We start from the raw sequence: 19,685 nt of genomic DNA on the forward strand, positions 1-19,685 counted from the left end.
TAAATTAATGCAGAGATTTTCTAGATTTTAAAAGTGTGAAAACTGAACAGACTAAAGACACAATCTACCTCCTTAATAACTTGAATCAAAAGAATGTGGAAGCCTTTTGAAAGATTAAAATGGTAGGGAAAATTTATCATGGGGACATTCTAAGCTGTTGATTAGTTATTCACCTGCAACATACTGTTAGAAGAGTATATAAAGGACCATTTCAAAAAACATTAGAGTTGAATGGGGTGCCACTGTTTTGATTCAGTACATAAGCCATATCTCATGAACATAAAAGGATGAGGTTTTATTTTATATACTTTGTTAATATTGGTTATTTGAATTCTAACTTGTACAAAACTATAGATCTAGTATTTTGACATCACAAACATTTAATTTTAAATAGTACTGCATTCAGCATATCATGTGACTCACAAATTTATATTTGTTCTTTTAATATTTACTTTTAAATTAAGAAATTAACTCCTATAATAAAGTTTGAATTATAATCTATAATTTGATTCCAACTTTACTGATAAATGTTTATAAAATAGTAGTTCAAGAAAATTTTGAATGCAAATCAACAAAGGCAATGAAAATGACAAAAGGATTAATATAAATTTAGTATTTTTTTATTATATTGACCCTTCAGTCATTGCTGGCTGAGGCAGAAGTTACAACGACATGGCAGACATGAACTCGTATAATCATATCCAAGATTATAAAACTGACCACCTTCAGTCTTTACAATGCGATCTGTCTTAGTTGTATTATAGTGGACAAGTTTGAACTCTATTTTTGTTGAATGTAGATTGCTAAATCATTTAAAATTTTGCAAATAGAAGATATAAAACATTTTCTGGTTTGTTTTTATGCAGTTAAATAACAACAAAAATCAAATTTCTATATCAATGCTACTGAGTTCCACTGTAACTTAAAAATGTATTTAGGTTTAAATACAGTGGAACCCCTCTACTCATGCCAGTTTGTCTCAGTCCTGAAGGTGGCTGCTTTAGAGGGATTCCACTGTAGTATGTAATGTTGACCAGACTAAAGATACAACTTGCCTCCTTGAAACCTTACTTTGAAAGAACAAGGTAGCTTTTTAAGAAATTAAAGCGACTGAGAAAACAATTACTGGAACATTTTAAGCTGGCAATTGGTTGTTCAAGTGTCATAATTTGAAGTGCAAATAATAGTTTTCAAAAACTGAAAGAGGTGAATGGGGCCAATTCAAACTATCTTGGAAAACATGCTGGTTTTAGTTTTAACATTTGCTCATTGGTCACTGACAAATATTACACAACAGCTTGAGCAATAACCAACATATTTTAAAATGGATGTCTAATTAGTGAGGGTACAACTGCCTTGCAATAAATCATGCAGACTAAGCATGTACTCTTACTATAAATGTTTTCCTTTTGAGATTTGGTGTACATTCATTCATATTTTATTTATGCAAGCTTTATACATTCACACACTTCTATAGCTGGGAAATATAATTCTTCAAGATTCCCACATTGTGTAAAATTTTTAATTTATCTTGCTTAAATCTAACTATATATAAAGGATATATGTGCAACTAAAATTTATGTTTGTGTGGTAGAATCTAACATATAACCTGTCAATAGAAACATTTCTCAAATTTTGAACCTACATTTTCAAAAACAAATATTTGTCTCATTGTTTGGACATGTTAACTGATTAAAAACAAGAAAATAACATGTCATTAGTTGATATCATGTGTTCCACATCTTAAAAACCTCAAATCATGCCTCTCTCCACTCCAATCTCCAGCAAGAACACTATTCACGATTTATTGTCTAGAAATTTTAAACCCTTGAATAAACCCATCACTCCTAAAAGCATCTTGTAACTGTTAATATCTATGAATATGATGTCAACAGAACTAGTACGGTGCTAGTGAATTTTTTTAACTTAACATAATGTTAACTACCGATACTAATAAAGGTAGTAGTACAAGTCGTAGAACCATTAGTATTGCCTTCAGTTACGTGTCGTTAGGCCTAAGCTATGAACTAAAGTAGTCTACGAAACATCTATCACTCATCCAAGTATTAAGGAGTAAAACAAATAACTTTTGAAATGCACTATATAATGTTATGCGATAACAATATACAAACTAATAAAAAGTGTTCAGAAGGATATAAAGCATATACAAACGAGGATTACCTGGATTCTCTTTTAAGGCGCTCATCTAATACTATCCGTTACGAAACACAACCCAACAAATGCTCAATCACTTCTAGTTTATTTTTGGCATAACTAATCGAGTAACTGGTATATTATATTGGTTTGTGACGTAAATCATGCAGTTACTAATATAACACATTTTTCAACACTTTTTTTTAAATTACTTATTTATTAAGAAATTTAAAAATAAAAATATATTAACAAAACTTTTTATTTTCTTTTAAATGGTTATCAAGTTATTTTCCATGAAAAAAAATCTGGATTTCAAAATGTGCATTTTGGATGAAGTGCTTAAGTACCTTGACGTACGTGATGAAATCATAATAGTATGATTAATTTAGCGATCGAAACGTCGTTTTGATTTTATTGTTAATTTAGTTACTAATTGATATGTTTCTTATATCCTAAGTTATACAACTTTATTTTAAGTTAACAGGGTCGACCGTACTTCCACTGACTTGAAATTGAACTTCAGACGTTACTTTATAAACTTTTGAATGGGCAGTGAGTATTCAGTTATCTTGGTCTATTGAAATTTGAAAATTAAAATTCAATAGACTGTCAATATTTATCATTTTTACTTGTATTTTAGACTTTATAGTTCTCGTATTTACAGTGTAACTTATTTCGCAGATATGTACTTTGAAAAGTTTGTCGTAATGTAATGAAATACTACTGATAGGCTTAACTGACAATGAAATGTCAATCAACATAATGATAATGTTTAGGGATAACAAGGGGCATGTTTGTACAACTTACCTGCCCAATCCTCTAAGCTAAACTAAAATCATTAAATAAAAAAATTTAAAACCAGCCCTTATTGTTTTGGTATTTACCAGGCAATCCTTTAAACTCGTTTAAAGTTCACTTCTTTCACAACATCTGAAGGCAACCCATTCCAGAGGCCACCTACCCTGTTAGAAAAATAAAACTGTCTTACGTAAAGAAGACTTCTTCCTTGTCATACTTTATATTTATCTTCTACTCCTACTATTCTCACTGTTAAGTATGAAAAAAAGGGATGTACCAGTGCTATCAAGCCTTCTTACAATCTTAAACACCTCATCAGATACCCACCCTTAACTGTCCTTTTTTTTTCAAGAAAAAACAGTTTCATAAATCTTAACTTATTCTCATATTACAATCCCTCCATCACAGGCACTATTTTAGTAAGTCTCCTTCAAACCCTTTCCAATAATTCAGTGACATTTCTAAGGTAAGAAGCCCAAGACTGAACATACTACTCCAAATGTGGTCTCGCCAGACCCATGCAGTGGAATTATAACCTCTTTAGACCTGGATTCAATATTTATGTAAATATAACCTAAAATTATATTTGTACTACCACTAGCAACAAAGTATTGCTTAGATGGATTTTGAGACTGATCAACTGTTACCTCAAAGTCTCTCATTCATACCACTGTTAAGGTTATTCCCATCTAAGTTATAATTCAAATTATGATAACCTTCATGCATTATCTTGCATTTATTGTAATTATAACCTATCAACCATTTATTTGCCCAACTCACTAAATGATCCATATCCTTTTCTAAAGCAGCAGCATCATTTTCACAGCTAGCAACATCAAGACTAATTTTATTAGCATATTTATGTAATTCAATGACATTCCTTCATCTATGTTATTTTTGTAAATCAAAAAGAGCAAAAGGCCAGACTGAGCCCTGTGATATTAATCCAGATTGACTGAACTCTATAACAATCCTTTTGCTTTCTTCCATCCAGCTACTCTTTTCACCAGTTAGCTCACTTGTCACCTACATCATAGAGAGAATTTTTTTTACACATCTTTTATGTGGCACCTTATCAGATATTTTCTGAAAATCAAGGTACACCAAATCTACACTTTTACATAAACTGTAACCTTTCCAAAGAATGTAAAAATATTTGCAAGTCAAGATTTTCCCTTAGTACAACCATGTTCACTGTACAGTAAAATTCTTAATTTTATTAAATGACTGTGCAAAGCATCTTTCATCAGTTTCACCAAATCTTTTACTATCACTGATGTAAGACAAGTAAGCCTATAATTACTGGAACAGTTTGTATTTCCTTGTAAAGAGGAGTGATACCAGCTAACTTTCAATTCTTTGGCACTAATCAAGTTTGTACAAAAATAGTAGCAAGTGATTAACATATCCAATTCTTAATCTTCTTCAAAACCCTTGGGTAAATATTATTTGACCCAGGAGCCTTAACATTCTTTAAACTTTCCAATTGTTTCTTAATAAGCTCAGAATTAATGCAGCATGACCTTGTTTTTTTCTATTAACTGTTCAAGATAAGGAATACTGGTCACATCATCGTCAATAAAGACTAAAGAAAAACAATTTCGGAACTCAGCTGTCTCTTAATTGTCAGATACAAGCCTTCTTTTATCATCCATTAAGGGTTCTCCCATCCTAACATTTTGTTTACCCTTAATGTATTTAAAGAAATCCTTGCTGTTAATTTTTAAATTTCTTGCCACCATTTTTTTCATACATCCTTTTTGATGTCCTAATTTCCTGTTTGATCAACTGTCTTTATATAATCTTCTATGTATCCTGTCATACTAGCCAGTTTAACTTCTTAAACTTTTGATGCTTATCTTTTATTTTACATCTCTTGCCCTTTATAATGGCACTTGGTTGTTGACTTTCAGCCTTCCTTTTCTTTCTGTAAATAATGATTTATCTTGAAAATTTAAAAGCTTATCTTTAGAATTTGTCAACGTTTCATCAGTGTCTCCAGATAACTAAGCTGCCAATATATTTGCTAGTAAAATCTCAAATGGATCAGTCTCCTTACTAATGTCTTTATCCCCAACTTCAACAGAATGAAACTCGCATTTTATATACATATAGCCATTACTTCTCTCTGTAGTACTCTATCCTATTAAATAATCTCTAACTCTGTATTTCAAAGAACTTTATCATCAAAATCATCTACAGTAAACCATGTTTCAGATATTTCTATTATATCAAAATGCTCCATCCTACCAGTGACCTAAAGCCATTTATTTTATTTCTTAAACTTCTAACATTTAAAGTAGTCACAATTAAGCCTGTCCTTAAAACAACTAATATGATGCTCATTTTCTTTGCTAAAGTTTTCACTAAATCTTATTGTTTTTCTGTTCAGTCTATCCAGGCTATACCACTTTCTAGTCCTATTTTAAAGCTTTCTTTACAGTTGTGTTAATATATTTTGCAAACAAGCTACACCCTGCTGTATTTAAATGAAAACCATCCACTTCAAGAAGCTACATTCTCCCATGGAACTAATCTCACAAATCCAACCTGCTGGTCTGTTCATCCTTATCTATTAACCTGAGCTCAGCCTTTAGCCCTAGTGACCTATTTATAATTTCATCCCCACAGTTAATTCTCAGCAGTATCCCTAACAAAATTATGTAATGACCTTTTATTTAAATGCTTTATCAACCCATTGAAGTTCAACAGACTATCAATAGTATTAGTGTTACTATTACTTGTACTTAAGACTTCATAAGTTAATGTGTTTATAAGATTACTTATTTCATAGATATGCACTTTGAAAAGTTGTCTGATGTAATTTAATGTTATGAAATGCATATAGTGAACTTAACTGACAATGAACCAATTTATTAGTTATAAAGTAGTACATTTTGTAGGTCCCAATTGCAATTATTATTAAACTGTGCCAATATGGAAACTATTTAACAGTATTAATATATGAACAACAAGAGATCATATGGCCCAATAAGGCTGTTCTTTCACAATTACCTTAAAGGAAAGTAAAAAAATTTAAACTCATAATTTTCCAATAAGGAAAGTATTGACAACCTTTTTAAAATCTTGTTTCGTTTTTCTAACAGACTGGATGGCCTTTGGAATGGATACAGTAAAATTAAGAGAATGCTTGGTAAATATTTAAATGACAAGGGCTAACTCTGAGATTTTTATAACTTAATGCAGTAGATGGGACACCCTAGATGGTACCTTATTTTCCTTAAATTCTGTCTTAAGCCTACACCATTTCTGACAGCAATATCTTTTGTATGTCAACTATACTGTTACTGTTAGAAATAGTTTTAGTTTTTTATTTTATGTGGATTGTTTTGAACCTAACTTACATTTTTCTAATTATTAGCTTGTTTATGATAACCCCAGTACACTACATTACCTCATGCTTAATGTAATTGTAGGCTTTTGCTAATTATTTTTACAAATTATCAATTGATTAAAGTCATTCTGTAGTGCTTCAATATCCTCAATACAGCAAGAAATACCTAAGAGTGTAATGTTAATAGTAAACTCTATTAATGTAAATAAGAAAGAACACAGATCAAGTTATCATAACTTCTCTGTAGTGAGAAATCAGTTAATCTCCTCAATTCATAACAGAAGCCACATCTATCTACATGTAATTTCAAGGCTATTTTAAAACCATGTTTTTGATTATGTTCATATTTATAACCAATAAAAAGAGCTTATTTTATATCATATTTTTGGTCATTTTTCATTAAGGCCAGTAGACACTACTAATCCATTACTGGTGGAGGATTTCATTGGGTGTGTGTTGATATGAAAGTTGCTGCTCTATTATTTAAGATTGTTTTTTACGTTAAATAGCTCATTTAGAAAACCAGTTAAATTACAATTGTTTCTGAACATTCTATTTGAATAATTTAAGTATTATTTATGCTTTAATGTGCACAGGACCACCTCACTCAACAGGCTGTTAAGCCTTTCTAGCTAGGCCTGGTGAAATCTAGTAACAAAATAGATGTGCAAAATGAATCAGATGACTTTCTGTTTTCAGATCTTTATTTTGTTTTCATGTAAAGTTATTATTTTATGTTATTCAGTGTTTTACCAACAATCATTTTGGCAATCAGAATCAGGCCAATTATTGTATGATCAAGTGATAATCAAAATCAATAGAATAGAATTTATCAAATTTCCCAGTCATGGAAAACTCATTCTGAGAAATTAGAAACAACAGTCTTCAGATTTGTAAGTAGGCTTATCCAGACTGATAACCAAGCTGATGAATATTTCCAAAGATCAACTTATTCCTCCAAGGAACATCAGCCTCCTGAAACCCAACAGACTAAAGTCTCTACCAAACCACAAAATATCACCGTATGAAAGTCATCATTCAAGCTCAAGAGAACTCAGAATTCAACAACTACCAGAACTTGTCCATTTTAACATCAACCTCTCAACTGTCCAATGTCATCAAATGTTATTAAAATCATCAAGTACATCTTACCAGGAATATTTAGCAATTGTTTTTCTTCCACAACTTCTGCCAGGCACAGTCAGGTCAATTTTATTAGGCACCTTGGCCATGAAAGTGAGTTTTCTCAGGGTCTTCCCATTTTTCCCTCAGCAAAATTTTCAAATTAGGATTGGATTGCATCTCCCAAAATGTTTCCAGATCTTTAGAAACACAATTACTCCTGATGTTCTGAAATGCTCCACCACATTAGTCTAGCAACAAATACCTATGTTTCTAATTAAAATTTTCACATGTTAGTCCAGAATCCTTAGCATTCATAAGACGTAATTTTAAAACATGAAGTATTGTTAAGAGAAATAAAGTTTTTGTTTTCTCCTGGGGTTTGAAAGATGTTTTAACTTAAGTAACTACCACAAAGAAGTTGATTGATCACTATAAACAAATACTTCCAAAATGACTAACCTATTGGACAGATAAGAAACATTCTATTTCATTATTTTACAGTCCTGTTACTTATGAATATGCATAGTTCCAGAAAGTTGCTAATAAAGTTAGTTGTAGCTCAGCAAACATGATTGCTGAATGGTTGGATTGGTTGTAAAAAAAGAAAAAACTAGATATTTTGGGATTTTCAACTAGGAATCACGGTGGTAGGTAATTGTTGTAACTAACTGCCCATTACATCTGTAATTAACAAAGGGAGTTTATACACCTTTATTTACAGTAAAAGTGATACAGTGTGAGTGTTGAGATTTGAAATGCATCTTATGAAAGCATGTGTGTCAAGCTGAGAGGTGACAACTTTTAAATAATTCAATCAACATGTTGTAGATATTTATCATAATGCATTTAAAGTTGTCATTTCTGTCTTTAAGGTTGAAAAGGGGATTGTTAAGTATGCAATGAAGAGACTGTTAAAAGCATTTTTTTTAAGTGGCAAGACAAATAGGAATATTAGTTTGTATTTACAGTTATTGGATACAGTTCTAAAGAAGTTTAATTTTGTTATATTGGTCACATCTGGAGTATTATGTTCAGTCTTGACTTCCTTACCAAAATAACATTTGGAAGTACACCAGATATTTTGCAGGAGCATGTCATCATCTCTCTCCTCCTTCTCTTCAAATAATGGATTTGTCTGTTCTATATTTTCATCACATGCTTCCCCAGTTTCAGAACAACACAGATGTCAATGCAATTGAACATTGTTTTTTAGCATCATGACTTAGTGCAGCCACAGCAAAAGGACTACAGATTTTATTCAGTGCTCATGGTTGAAACCCACTCTTCCATCCATACTTTTCTGATTACACGACCTCACGGTTTGCCATGGTTTCATTTGCATTGAGGGTGATACCTATGAGTCCACCAGCTACTTTCACAAAGTAGTTAATGGGCTTCAGTTTTAAATGTTGCAAACTAGTGATTTGCTTTCATCACAAATTTTCCATGAGACTCTTTTTTCATGGAATATTTTCCCAAGCTATTGCTCTTTGAAACTGGTTGCTTTCAGATATGGTAGAAACAGTAAATGTATGGGAGTTTAATGGAAGGCTTGATAAATATTTTTATAAAAGGGATGGCTTTACGTTATTGATTTTCCTTATTATTATTACTATTGATTGTTTAATGAATGGAAGAGCCTTGTTGGACCAACAAGTATCTTGTTGCCCTTAAATATTATGTTGTGAATAAGGGTTTGCATAACCATTTTTGTTGCAGCATATCCATGCAAATTGTCACATCATCATTTTGTATTCACCAACCTAAAAGTTGCACGTTATTTATCTTTTGTATATTGTTGAGTTTTACTTGCTTTTATTGCTTTTTTAAATGGTTTTGCATTTTTTTATTTCTTCAAATTAATATTTAGGTATTTCATTTCTATAAACATATTCCATAACCTTGTATATGTTTCTAGAGATTGTTATTTTTCAGCAAGATACTAAGTATCTGGCAAGGTGATTAAACATTTGGATTTAAGTAAGAGTCATATTTTTATGTATATTTTCTGTAGTTTCATGAGACACTGAAAACTATTGAATATGTTTGTAACTATAAAAATGTGATTGATTTTGTTTCCTTTCTTGTCTTCTTTTTTTTTTTTTTGAAAAATATCAACAGATTAGGTTAGATGCAATAATATTTTTAACAAAAGATCTTGTATATTTCCAGGTGAATGTGTTTATACTGCTGTTTGTTATACTGTCTAGTATCTACAACTGTAAGAAATACTTTTTACAGATATTAAAGTATTTTACTGACAGCTAATATTGTCTAGACAATTTCAGCACTTTAAATTTTAACCTGTGTATTGCTCTGCATATGTAATTTATAACATGTCAGCAGGCTTTGTCTTAACAAGTCAGTAAACAAAACCTTAAGAAACCTGTAATTTACAGCACGCACACACACACACACACACACACACACACACACACACACACACACACACACACACTTTTCTGAGAAGTTTTTAGTTGAATATATCTATCAGTGGCTAAATGTTATTCAGTGACAACCTCTATTCACTGATTGTTACAAATGATTTAAAACTAAAAGAATTCAGAGTGGGATTACTTTGCAGTAGCTGATTTTAAATCAAAAAGCAATTTACAATTATTTGAAAAACAATAAGCATGGTGAAGACTACTGAAATGCCTACCAAAAAACAAACCATTCAGGATTGTTAAAAAAAAACACCAAAAAACTGTGGAGTATTAAAGATTATCTTCCTAAAGAGTTGCACTATGCAACTGATCAGATTGTTGCAGTAGATAACTAATCATATTTAACTGTTACTGATGATAGGTTTGTTCACTTGATGAAAAAAGTACGATTTAAATATGAATAACTAAGCAAAATTGTTTCTGAAAAAAATTCCCCTCATATATATGAAAGTGTAAAACTACATCAGCGATCAGAGTTGAAAGATGAGTGACATTTCTCTAACAACAGTTACTAGGTAATGCACAATAATAAACAACAGTTTTACTGATTTCACAGGACACTTGGATTTGCTACATGATTCACTAATATGAGGCATTTTCCTAGAAGTCATACTTGCAATGTTACAGGGAAAATACTGGAAGTGTAAAGAATATGTGGGAAATTAAAAGGAAAATATTCACCTTCTTATAAGAGGTAATGAAGCAAATTATATAAAATGTTCTGATGATGCTAGGTTATAAAGGGAATCTTCTTCCCTCCACAGATTATTGTATGATCACGAATATTGATCTCGCAATAGGCAGTAGAAAAATTGTTACATATTTCAACCACTCCTGTCTATAATGATCAAAATGATATAAAATGCATCAAAGAAGCTTATACATGGATTTATGAAAAATATTAAAGTTAAGAATGAATTTGTATAAAGCACAAAAACAAATTAACTAAATTATATTTTAGCTCACTTAAAACAATAGTTGTTACCAATGGAATTTGAACAGCACTTAGCAGACATGCATAGTATTTACATCTTGATCATCTCTGTTGCCTTTTTAATGAAACAAACTGTAAAAACATTTGAATCTATAAAGGAAAAGTTTTATGTTATGTAGCTATTTAACCATCTTTTTTTATGATTATTAAGAAAATATTACCTTATGTTGTAGAACTTGAACATTTAGTTTTTAAAAAACTGAAGTTGTCTATGGCTAATTATTTAGAAGACTGCTTAAAATAGACTTAATGATACTGATTGAGAGGATTGTTAATAAATTGTAATATTTTCTGACTCTAGTAAAATTATTTCAGTACATTTTTAAGTTTAATAACCTGACGGAATGGACTATCCAACAAAAGACCAAATAGGCTGGATTCTAGATACCCAGTGCAACTTTTTTTATGTTCTTGTAAAACTAAGAAATAGCAACCAGTTTACATCATAGAAAGGTTTGACCAAAATGTATAAAATGCCAGAAGAAATTATATATTATGAGTTTGTAATTTTCTTCTCATTTCTAAAACTTTTTTTTTTTTTAACTTAACAGCTGCTACATAGTTGAAAACAAGAAATATGGGTTTAGGAAACAAGTTACTTCTAAGTCAAGCAACAGGTTACACTGTGACCTTTCTGCTCTCCTTATGTGTGGTTGTTCCTTTGAGCATCAACACAAAAAACTTCATGGGCCATTGTTTATTATACACCACTGGCTACTTTGACAAAGATGGGGGTTACCTACGAGCCTCCTGGGCTTCTTCAAGTTATTGTAGCTTTGTTCTGTTTGTGGGAGTAATGATGATGGTTATGTCTGTAATTCAAGTTGTTCGATTTTCAGTTTTTCTCTTCAAAGGAGTAGACAGGTAAGATGGAGATTATCATCTTTTGATAAATCTGAGTTGTCCTATTTAGTGACTTGTGAGATACTCTTAAGCACCAGGAAAAATATAAAATAAACCTTCTCTACTTTTAGATTCTTTGATGTGTTGAGACTTAATTACTTAATATTTGTTACCTATTACTATAATACTGTAGAATTTTAATATTAATAAGCATGAATATAGCAGTGATACATGTTTTGTTGTTATTGGTAACTGAGTATCCAACCTGAGCCATGCTCAGAATATTACATGATTCATCATTAGCTCAAAGTTGGACAATCCTGTTATAGATCTTAATTATATTAAATTATAAATACCTGTGTTATGAAATTAGAAAAGTATTTATATCTGTTGTTTTGTCAGTTTGCATACAGTACTAGTGATTAATTACAATATCAAATGTTTTGTGTCCAAACTACACTTTAATTAACCCTTTCATGATAGGTAAGGGATCAATGACCATGTCATTGTATTTATTGACTTGCATTCAAAATTTTATTGACATACTTTTTTTATGAACTTATGTCAGTAATTTTGGTATCAAATTGTAGATTATAATTCAAACTTTATTATTATATGAGTTAACCTCTTAATTTAAAAGTAAATATTAAAATAACATACCAAAATATACATTTTAACAAATCATGTGGTATGTTGAATGCAGCACTGTTTAAAATTAGATGTTTGTGATTTCAAATACTAAGTCTATGGTCTTGTACAAATTAGGAACTTGAATTGCCAATATTGCTAAGATAGAACATAAAATAAGAACCTCTTATCTTTATTTTGCTGAGATATGGGTTATGTACTGAATCAAACACAGTGATCCCATTCAACTCTTTACATTTTTTAAATGGTCCATTTTATACTCTGACTACTGTATATAGCATGTAAATAACCAATGAACAACTTAGAATGTCTCCCCAGTGGTTTTCTAAGCCATTTTAATCTGTGGAAAGGCTACCACCTTCTTTTGAACCAAGATTTCAACAAGGTAGGTTGTGTCTATTATCTGCTCAAAGTTTCATATTTTTAAACTTAAATACAGCATTGTTTCTAAGTTTAATAAACTTGTAATGGAATTCTATGGTATGAGTATAGTTATTTGTGATTTTTTAGTTATTTAATTGTATATACATAACCTTAAAAACAAATTGTTTCATATTCTTCATGTGAAATTTTAATAGGCTTAGCAACTTATCCAGCAGCAAACAAATTCAAAGATTATAGCTAGAAGAGATGATTGTTTGCTTTACTTTTTATTGTTTTATATTTTAAGAAAAATAAGTTTCATAACTTATTTCTATATAGTAATAATCTATATACATCTATAATCTGTAATAATTGAAATGTAACTGAATATTACAAAATACTCAATAAAACATGGCCAAGACAGGGAAGACTAGAGATCAGTTTCATATTATTGGATGTGGTAACATAAGAGGATGTGTAACTCATCAATGCAAGTTATGTAATGTTAGCTAGGCATGACTGGTAGGTCAATATAGTCAAAAGTAACAAATATGTAACATTACGAGACTTAAGCTACTAGACTGAACATTTGTATTTTTGTGTTACAATGTGTAGTTATTCTAGCATGTAAAAAAAGCTTAATTTGTATTTATTTCCTTTTTTATCTTTATGATGATTACAAGGTTGATCATGTGACAGGCCCCATGTTTGAAATGTATTTAGTGTTTTAGAGATATGCAAATAATATTTGAGGTTTTTGGAACAATGAATTTTCTTTTTCTTATCCTAACAAAAAATCACCTTGGACTCAGACTAGTAGAGAAACAGTCTCGATATTTTCACAAACAAATCTTTAGTAAACATATTTCATTAAAAAATCTAATTTTGTGTTAACAAAAAATTGTAATCTTTACTAAAAGTCTACTAAATTTTTTGAAGATAGCATATTGTATCAAAAGTTATACTACAAATACTTAACGTGCCTAATACAAAAGCAGAGATGCCAACCATTACAATTTTGGTGTATTCATTACGACTATGCACTCGTACAAACAAATATTACGACTTGTTGCAACTCCCAAATGTATATATTATATAGGCCTACACAATATAGTGATAAATTGTTCCCCCAGGGCTTGAAAGTGGTGAAAAGAAATGTTCTAGTGAGATACAAATAAATTCTGATAATAAATAAAATTGTCCAAATGGCTACTTGTGATAATCATGTTTATGCTTGAAATAATAAAAAAATATTTGTATCTCCGACGTCTACTAATAATTTGAGTGCGGTGCTTCTCCATACTGGGTACGTGGGGGAATCCATAGTTACATCATCAGTGCTTGTCAGCCAATCAGCTCTCGCATAGATGGGTATTTCTCGTTTTCTAAATGGCATAGAAACCCTAATGAGATTGTTCACAAGATGGAAAAAAAGAGGCCTCGTTCACCAGATTGTCTTGTTTCTGGCAAATCTAAAAGGACTAAAACCATGAAAGGACTCTGTCTGCAATCATTATGCTCAGTCAATTGAAATAGTTGACATCTCTGCAAAAGGATTAAAAAGTAGTTACGAAATTTGGGATTTAGTCAGAGATGAAAAATATACATAACAAACCTAGAGTTATATAATTTTCTATAATTGATGACATTATCTTTAATGTGTGTCAAAGCAAAGATGATAAAAGTACAAAATCATAATAATTTATGAAAACAGTAATCTGTAGATTGTTTTGATATATGTGTTTCTTCTAACATTTCCCACAAGTTGTCATTGTGAAAAATGAAGAAAGATTAATAATAACAATATCCTCCATGAACAAGTTTATAATTCTAAATTACACAAATTCCTCTCTTTCAGTTCCTTTCTGTCTGCCTTTTTGGACACAGTGATTAACTTGCTGGTGACTGGCTTTATCTTTATAGCTTCTGTCATTGTAACTGGAGGTCTCCATACCTGGTGTAATACTGTCATGCAAAGGTTTCCCTCGTAAGTTACAGATTTTCATTTGCATTCAAGTTATTGATATACTTTTGCTCACTGTAGGGTGTGACATATTCATATTTGGTCTATTAGGATATTTCAAAATTGTTATATAACACTGGTTTATTTTTTGTAGAAAATAAAAAGCTATTAAGAATTCCATTTGATAAAGAATGCAGTTTTCATTAAATGTGTGTTTCATCTAAGTTTGTATCATGGGTATGTTTGTTTTGGGTTCAGCTGTGTTATTAGTTTGCAGGTTATGCTGATCCAACCAAGAATAGCCATGCATAATAAACTATTATTTATATTACATATACCATTGTCCCCTGGTGGGACAGCAGTTAGTCTGCAGATCTATAATGTTAGAACCAGGGATTCAATTCCCCTCAGTGGGTGCAGCAGATAGCCCAATGTGGCTTTGCTATAAGAAAACACACAATATGTGTACCACCACTTCATAATTAACAGTGCAATTCATATTGTCGTCTTTTTTTTTATTATTATTGGTGCACGTCAAAACAATTGATCTGTTAATAGGTAATAATGTGTTTAAAAATGATGGCCTATATGTATCCTTGACCTTTAAACATCTTGAGAACCTGAAAATGACTTTTCTCAATACATATAATTGATACCTCCTAATCTTGTGATGTTTTAATTGGTTAGTTGTGATGATGCTGAACTACTTCAAATTGATGAGAAAGATGGGATTGATACTTTTGGCTTTTACATTCAACTGGGAACAGTTCAGGTAAGTTTATGCTTTTATGTGTAGTGTGAAGTTTAGCACAATATTCATGTTCTTTCTTCAGATACTTTTCCTAGTTGCAAATGGGGGGGAAAAAAATATTCATGTATACAGTAGTTTCAAATCTTTTTCCTGATACTTCTCATTGTTAATATGATCAGAATAACACAAATAAATTAATTATTTTTTATATACATATTCAGTGACTTCAAAGGAAAGGAAGGTGGTCTAAGAACTAAAATATTTTTTTTATAATATTGGTAGGGAAACTCAATGTCAGTCTCATAGTATTATATAATTTTGAATACTTTTTTTTAGTGTGACTCCCTGATCTTAAAATGTTTTAGATGTTATTGTAATTGTAAAAAATATCTTGCAATATGTCAGTTTGTTTTAAACTTGTGAAATGGGTATTGAGAGAAAAAACATTATTTTTACAGTTTGGATCATGGAGTTCATGGGTTTGCTGGGTTCTTTTAACTGTTCTATCAACTTCAAAGTTATGCGGTACCACCAAGAGGAAAATATTCAATTAGTATGGCTCGAGAACGAAGAAGATTATTGGACCCATCTCAGTGCCCATCTTACACTAATTCAGCAGTGCCATTTTAAACTGATAGAAACTATGAAAGGAGATATTATGAAACTGGTATGATATTTTGTTCAAGGTAACTGGGAGAAGCTAATACTTGTATGTATACAATGCTATAAAGACGCTATACGCATTATGAACATGTGACTACAGACAGTGTTGTAGATATTATTGATTGGTAAACTCCCATTTTAGTTTTGAATGTGTTTTGTGATGCCTACATAACCAACTTAGCACTAAACATATTACTGATGATTGGTAGTAAATTTTTATAATTTGCTAACCAACTTATAGTAGACAGTTCACTAAAGCTAATAAGGTTTATTTTTATGCTGGTTCTTACCACACTAATATTCTGCTACATTTGATAACCAGTTTGCTACTAAATATTTTGATGCGGATAGACAAAAAGTTACTGAATGAAAGATCAGGATAAAAATGTATTAGATAATATAAAGGAAATCCTACAATTATGTAAATAAGCCTTCTACAGATTGATTGTTCTTTTAAAACACTTAATAATATTTTGTATAGAGCTTATGATTACTAATACTTTTACATTGTAATATCTATTTAAAATATTATTTTTGAAAAAATAGATGCATTATGTACTTTACAGTATTTGTAGAAAAATGTATTACTCAACCTTTATCACATTACTTATTTTCAGAAAATGATAATTCTATGTATAACACTTCTTAGATTTTTCCACTGAGATCATGTGTCTGTGGTATTTGTACATTTCTTCAGTTTTTCAAATTCAGAGTTTATTAAAAGTATTTGAAATAATATTTACATTTTATTGAATGGGCAAAATGAGAATGAGGTAAGTTTTTTTATTATTGAAGCTGATTACTACAACAAAATTCAAGTTGAATTAGTTTACTTTTGATGTGTTATCCCATTAATGCATCATATATAAACAATAGATTTTAAAAATATGTAATGAATATAAGGAATGTGAGGTCCATAACATTTTTCAAACCACGGCAGTTTTGAATTTATTGTAATAGTTTAGATTTTTGTGTAACAAGTTCTGTACAATTCATTGGTTTTAGTTTGATTTTAACAAACTTCTGTGGTTGCTTTTATCATTAAACATTGGAGTATGTGCTCCAACCTTTCCTATAATATTGTTTGATTTCAGGTGTAATTGTTTACATTTAAATGCAAGACTTTGATAAATAGTCATTTTGTTTGGTATAATACATTGTTTATCATAGGTTAGCATGCACAGTGGCGCTGTAAACAATCTAATAACATATTACTGTAACTAGGGTTACTTGCAACAATTCTACAGATATGAATTTTTTTTAATACATCAAGACAAAAAATCAATTTGAGCATCAAAAAAGTGTGATGTTAATATTTGTGAAATTATTAAGAGGCCTTTTGAAATATTTTACCAAAGATGGCTTAAAGCATCAATATTTATTGATTTTGTCTTATGTATATTGCAAAAACTGTAAATATGGCTTTAGGCATTCTTTACAAATAACTGTTAATCTTATTAGTAATCCTACCTGTTGATGACATGTTGACCAAATGAATCTCTGCTGTTTTTTATATTGATGTTATGTCATTTTTTATTTTAACTGCAAGAATGTGTGTTGTATTATTAGGATGCAGTTGTATTAAAGTATTTCTTTTTCTTGAGCAGTGGTGCTTTAACAGCAAGTACACTAGAAACATGTTTTAGTTCAAAAATTGCAACTGTATTTATTTCTAATAGAGTATTTCAGTAGAATTATTTTTAAAAGTAAAATAAAAATTCAGATTAACTTCACTACTATGAAGAAAAATAATTAAAGATAGAAGGTGGTAATATAGTATTTCAAAATGAATTACAGCATTAAATAAAACAAACTGTAAAAAGCTACTTCCTTTTCAGGTGTTGAATAAATGTTCCTGCAGTATCAGTATTGTGAGTTTTAACTGTTCTTTTAAACATAATGTATTCAAGTTATTCTTTATATAACTTTTAGTGCATTCTGTAAGTATTTGGTATTGTTGTTGTATTCCTTAATATATTACTTTCTAAACTCATGAAGCTGACTTACAGTATATGTACTTGTAAATCCACAAGTGATTTGTTTTATTCATCTTCGGATAGCCAGTGTAAAAAAAATTTTTTGAGTTTTCCATATTTTAAAATATACTGGTATTCATCCAGTCAAAAATATATCTTGTTCATTTAGCAAGCAGTTAGTGAGAATTTGTTTTGAATATTTTTAAGAGATTCATTATTAGATCCTGTAAGTCCCACTCTCAGTGGGAACTTTTATAAAAATATTCCAAACATTGTGATTTTTCCCAATTTAAAAGAAAAAAATTATGAATTTGATTATTGTTTAATGATACAAACAGGATATTTCATATATATATATATATATATATATATATATATATATATAGGGCTTAATTTTCTAAATAAATAAATGTTTCTTCAAAAGACAGCACTTGTTTTTTAATTATTAACCCTTGACCATATATAAAGCTAGAAGTAAGAAAAGAAAAATAATTTGTTAATGTATGAAATTATCACCTTATCTAGAAGGAAAGTTGGTATTGAAAAATAAGTATTTCTGTGATTAGTTCATGTACATTTACTATAAGTGCAAAATAAATGAGAATTCATAATTCAAATGAAAGTATGATAAAAGAATGTATTTTATTACATATAAGTCAGATCTTTAAACTTCTGTTAATCAGTACATTTCTTCATATTATAATTTTGATACATATATTAATTCCATTTTAAAGTTTGGATTGTAAGGGTGGATATAGGTATGTGTGTATTTTTCACATCGGTACCTTGTCACTAAGTTAATTGGAAGGTTCCCCTTTTAAGAAAGTGTTACTTATATTTCTTTCATCTCACAACCTACTATATTTATATTACAGAAAACATTAGTTAAAATGTAATTAATCATTTTTGAAATCAATATAGTTGAAAGCCATTAATAATATTCTTATTTCTTGTCAAAACAAAAAATAAATTAAGAAGGTAATGCTGAAAAATAGTTTATAATTTAAGTGTGAGGATTACTTAAATGCAAGTTGGATAACCAAACTGGGAGTAAAACTATTTTTTATAGCTGAATGTCTTGAGAATTTCAAAAGTATACAAGTATAGTTTCTCTTAGCATGGGTAAAGTTGTCTGATGCAATAACCTTGGAGTGAAGTTTGCCAGAGTGCCAAACAGCTGTAGTGAAAGGGCTGACTTGTTCTTGCTTCCAATGAGCACTTTGAATTTTCTCTTAATAACTGCAGGTATAGTTTTTAGAGTAACCCACCTGAAACAGAGCTTTAAGATTAATCAAATTATGCAGATCCAGCAGACTCCCTTTCTTCCTGGTATCTGGCAGTTTGTTGTTACTTTACAAAGCAATGTTCCATGAATTGAGGAATGAAGGAACAAATATTTTCTGAAATATCTTCAGCAGTGCTCTCTTCAATAATCTTGCACAGTTTATTCTCATTGTCATTTTTCAAAATGTACCATGTTACAACATCAGCATCTGAAAAATTAAATGCAGTTTGGAAACCTTGGCAATCTTTGCATTTGATGCACTGGTTTAGTCAACATTTTCTTGTGGCTGGACTAGAAATAAATTTGTCTGGTTGTTCACA

At 30.2% G+C, this 19,685-nt stretch overlaps 1 protein-coding gene across 2 annotated transcripts; it reads left to right on the plus strand.

Annotated features, from left to right (window-relative positions):
• The first annotated feature begins 2,469 nt into the window (after positions 1–2,469).
• Positions 2,470–18,697, plus strand: LOC143230681 (transmembrane protein 179-like). 2 transcript variants are annotated; one of them, XM_076464648.1, is made up of 6 exons: positions 2,505–2,706; positions 9,605–9,653; positions 11,425–11,737; positions 14,586–14,714; positions 15,378–15,462; positions 15,900–18,697. In XM_076464648.1, exons 3-6 carry the CDS (start codon positions 11,451–11,453, stop codon positions 15,993–15,995), a joined length of 597 nt encoding a protein of 198 aa, XP_076320763.1. In that variant the 5' UTR covers positions 2,505–2,706; positions 9,605–9,653; positions 11,425–11,450; the 3' UTR covers positions 15,996–18,697. The 2 variants fall into 2 exon arrangements, with proteins under 2 accessions (XP_076320762.1, XP_076320763.1); XM_076464647.1 differs by lacking the exon at positions 9,605–9,653 and having other exon boundaries at positions 2,470–2,706.
• The last annotated feature ends 988 nt before the right edge of the window (positions 18,698–19,685 follow it).

The sequence above is a fragment of the Tachypleus tridentatus genome, chromosome 10 (assembly GCF_004210375.1).
Source record: "Tachypleus tridentatus isolate NWPU-2018 chromosome 10, ASM421037v1, whole genome shotgun sequence".
Taxonomy (NCBI): Eukaryota; Metazoa; Arthropoda; class Merostomata; order Xiphosura; family Limulidae; genus Tachypleus; species Tachypleus tridentatus.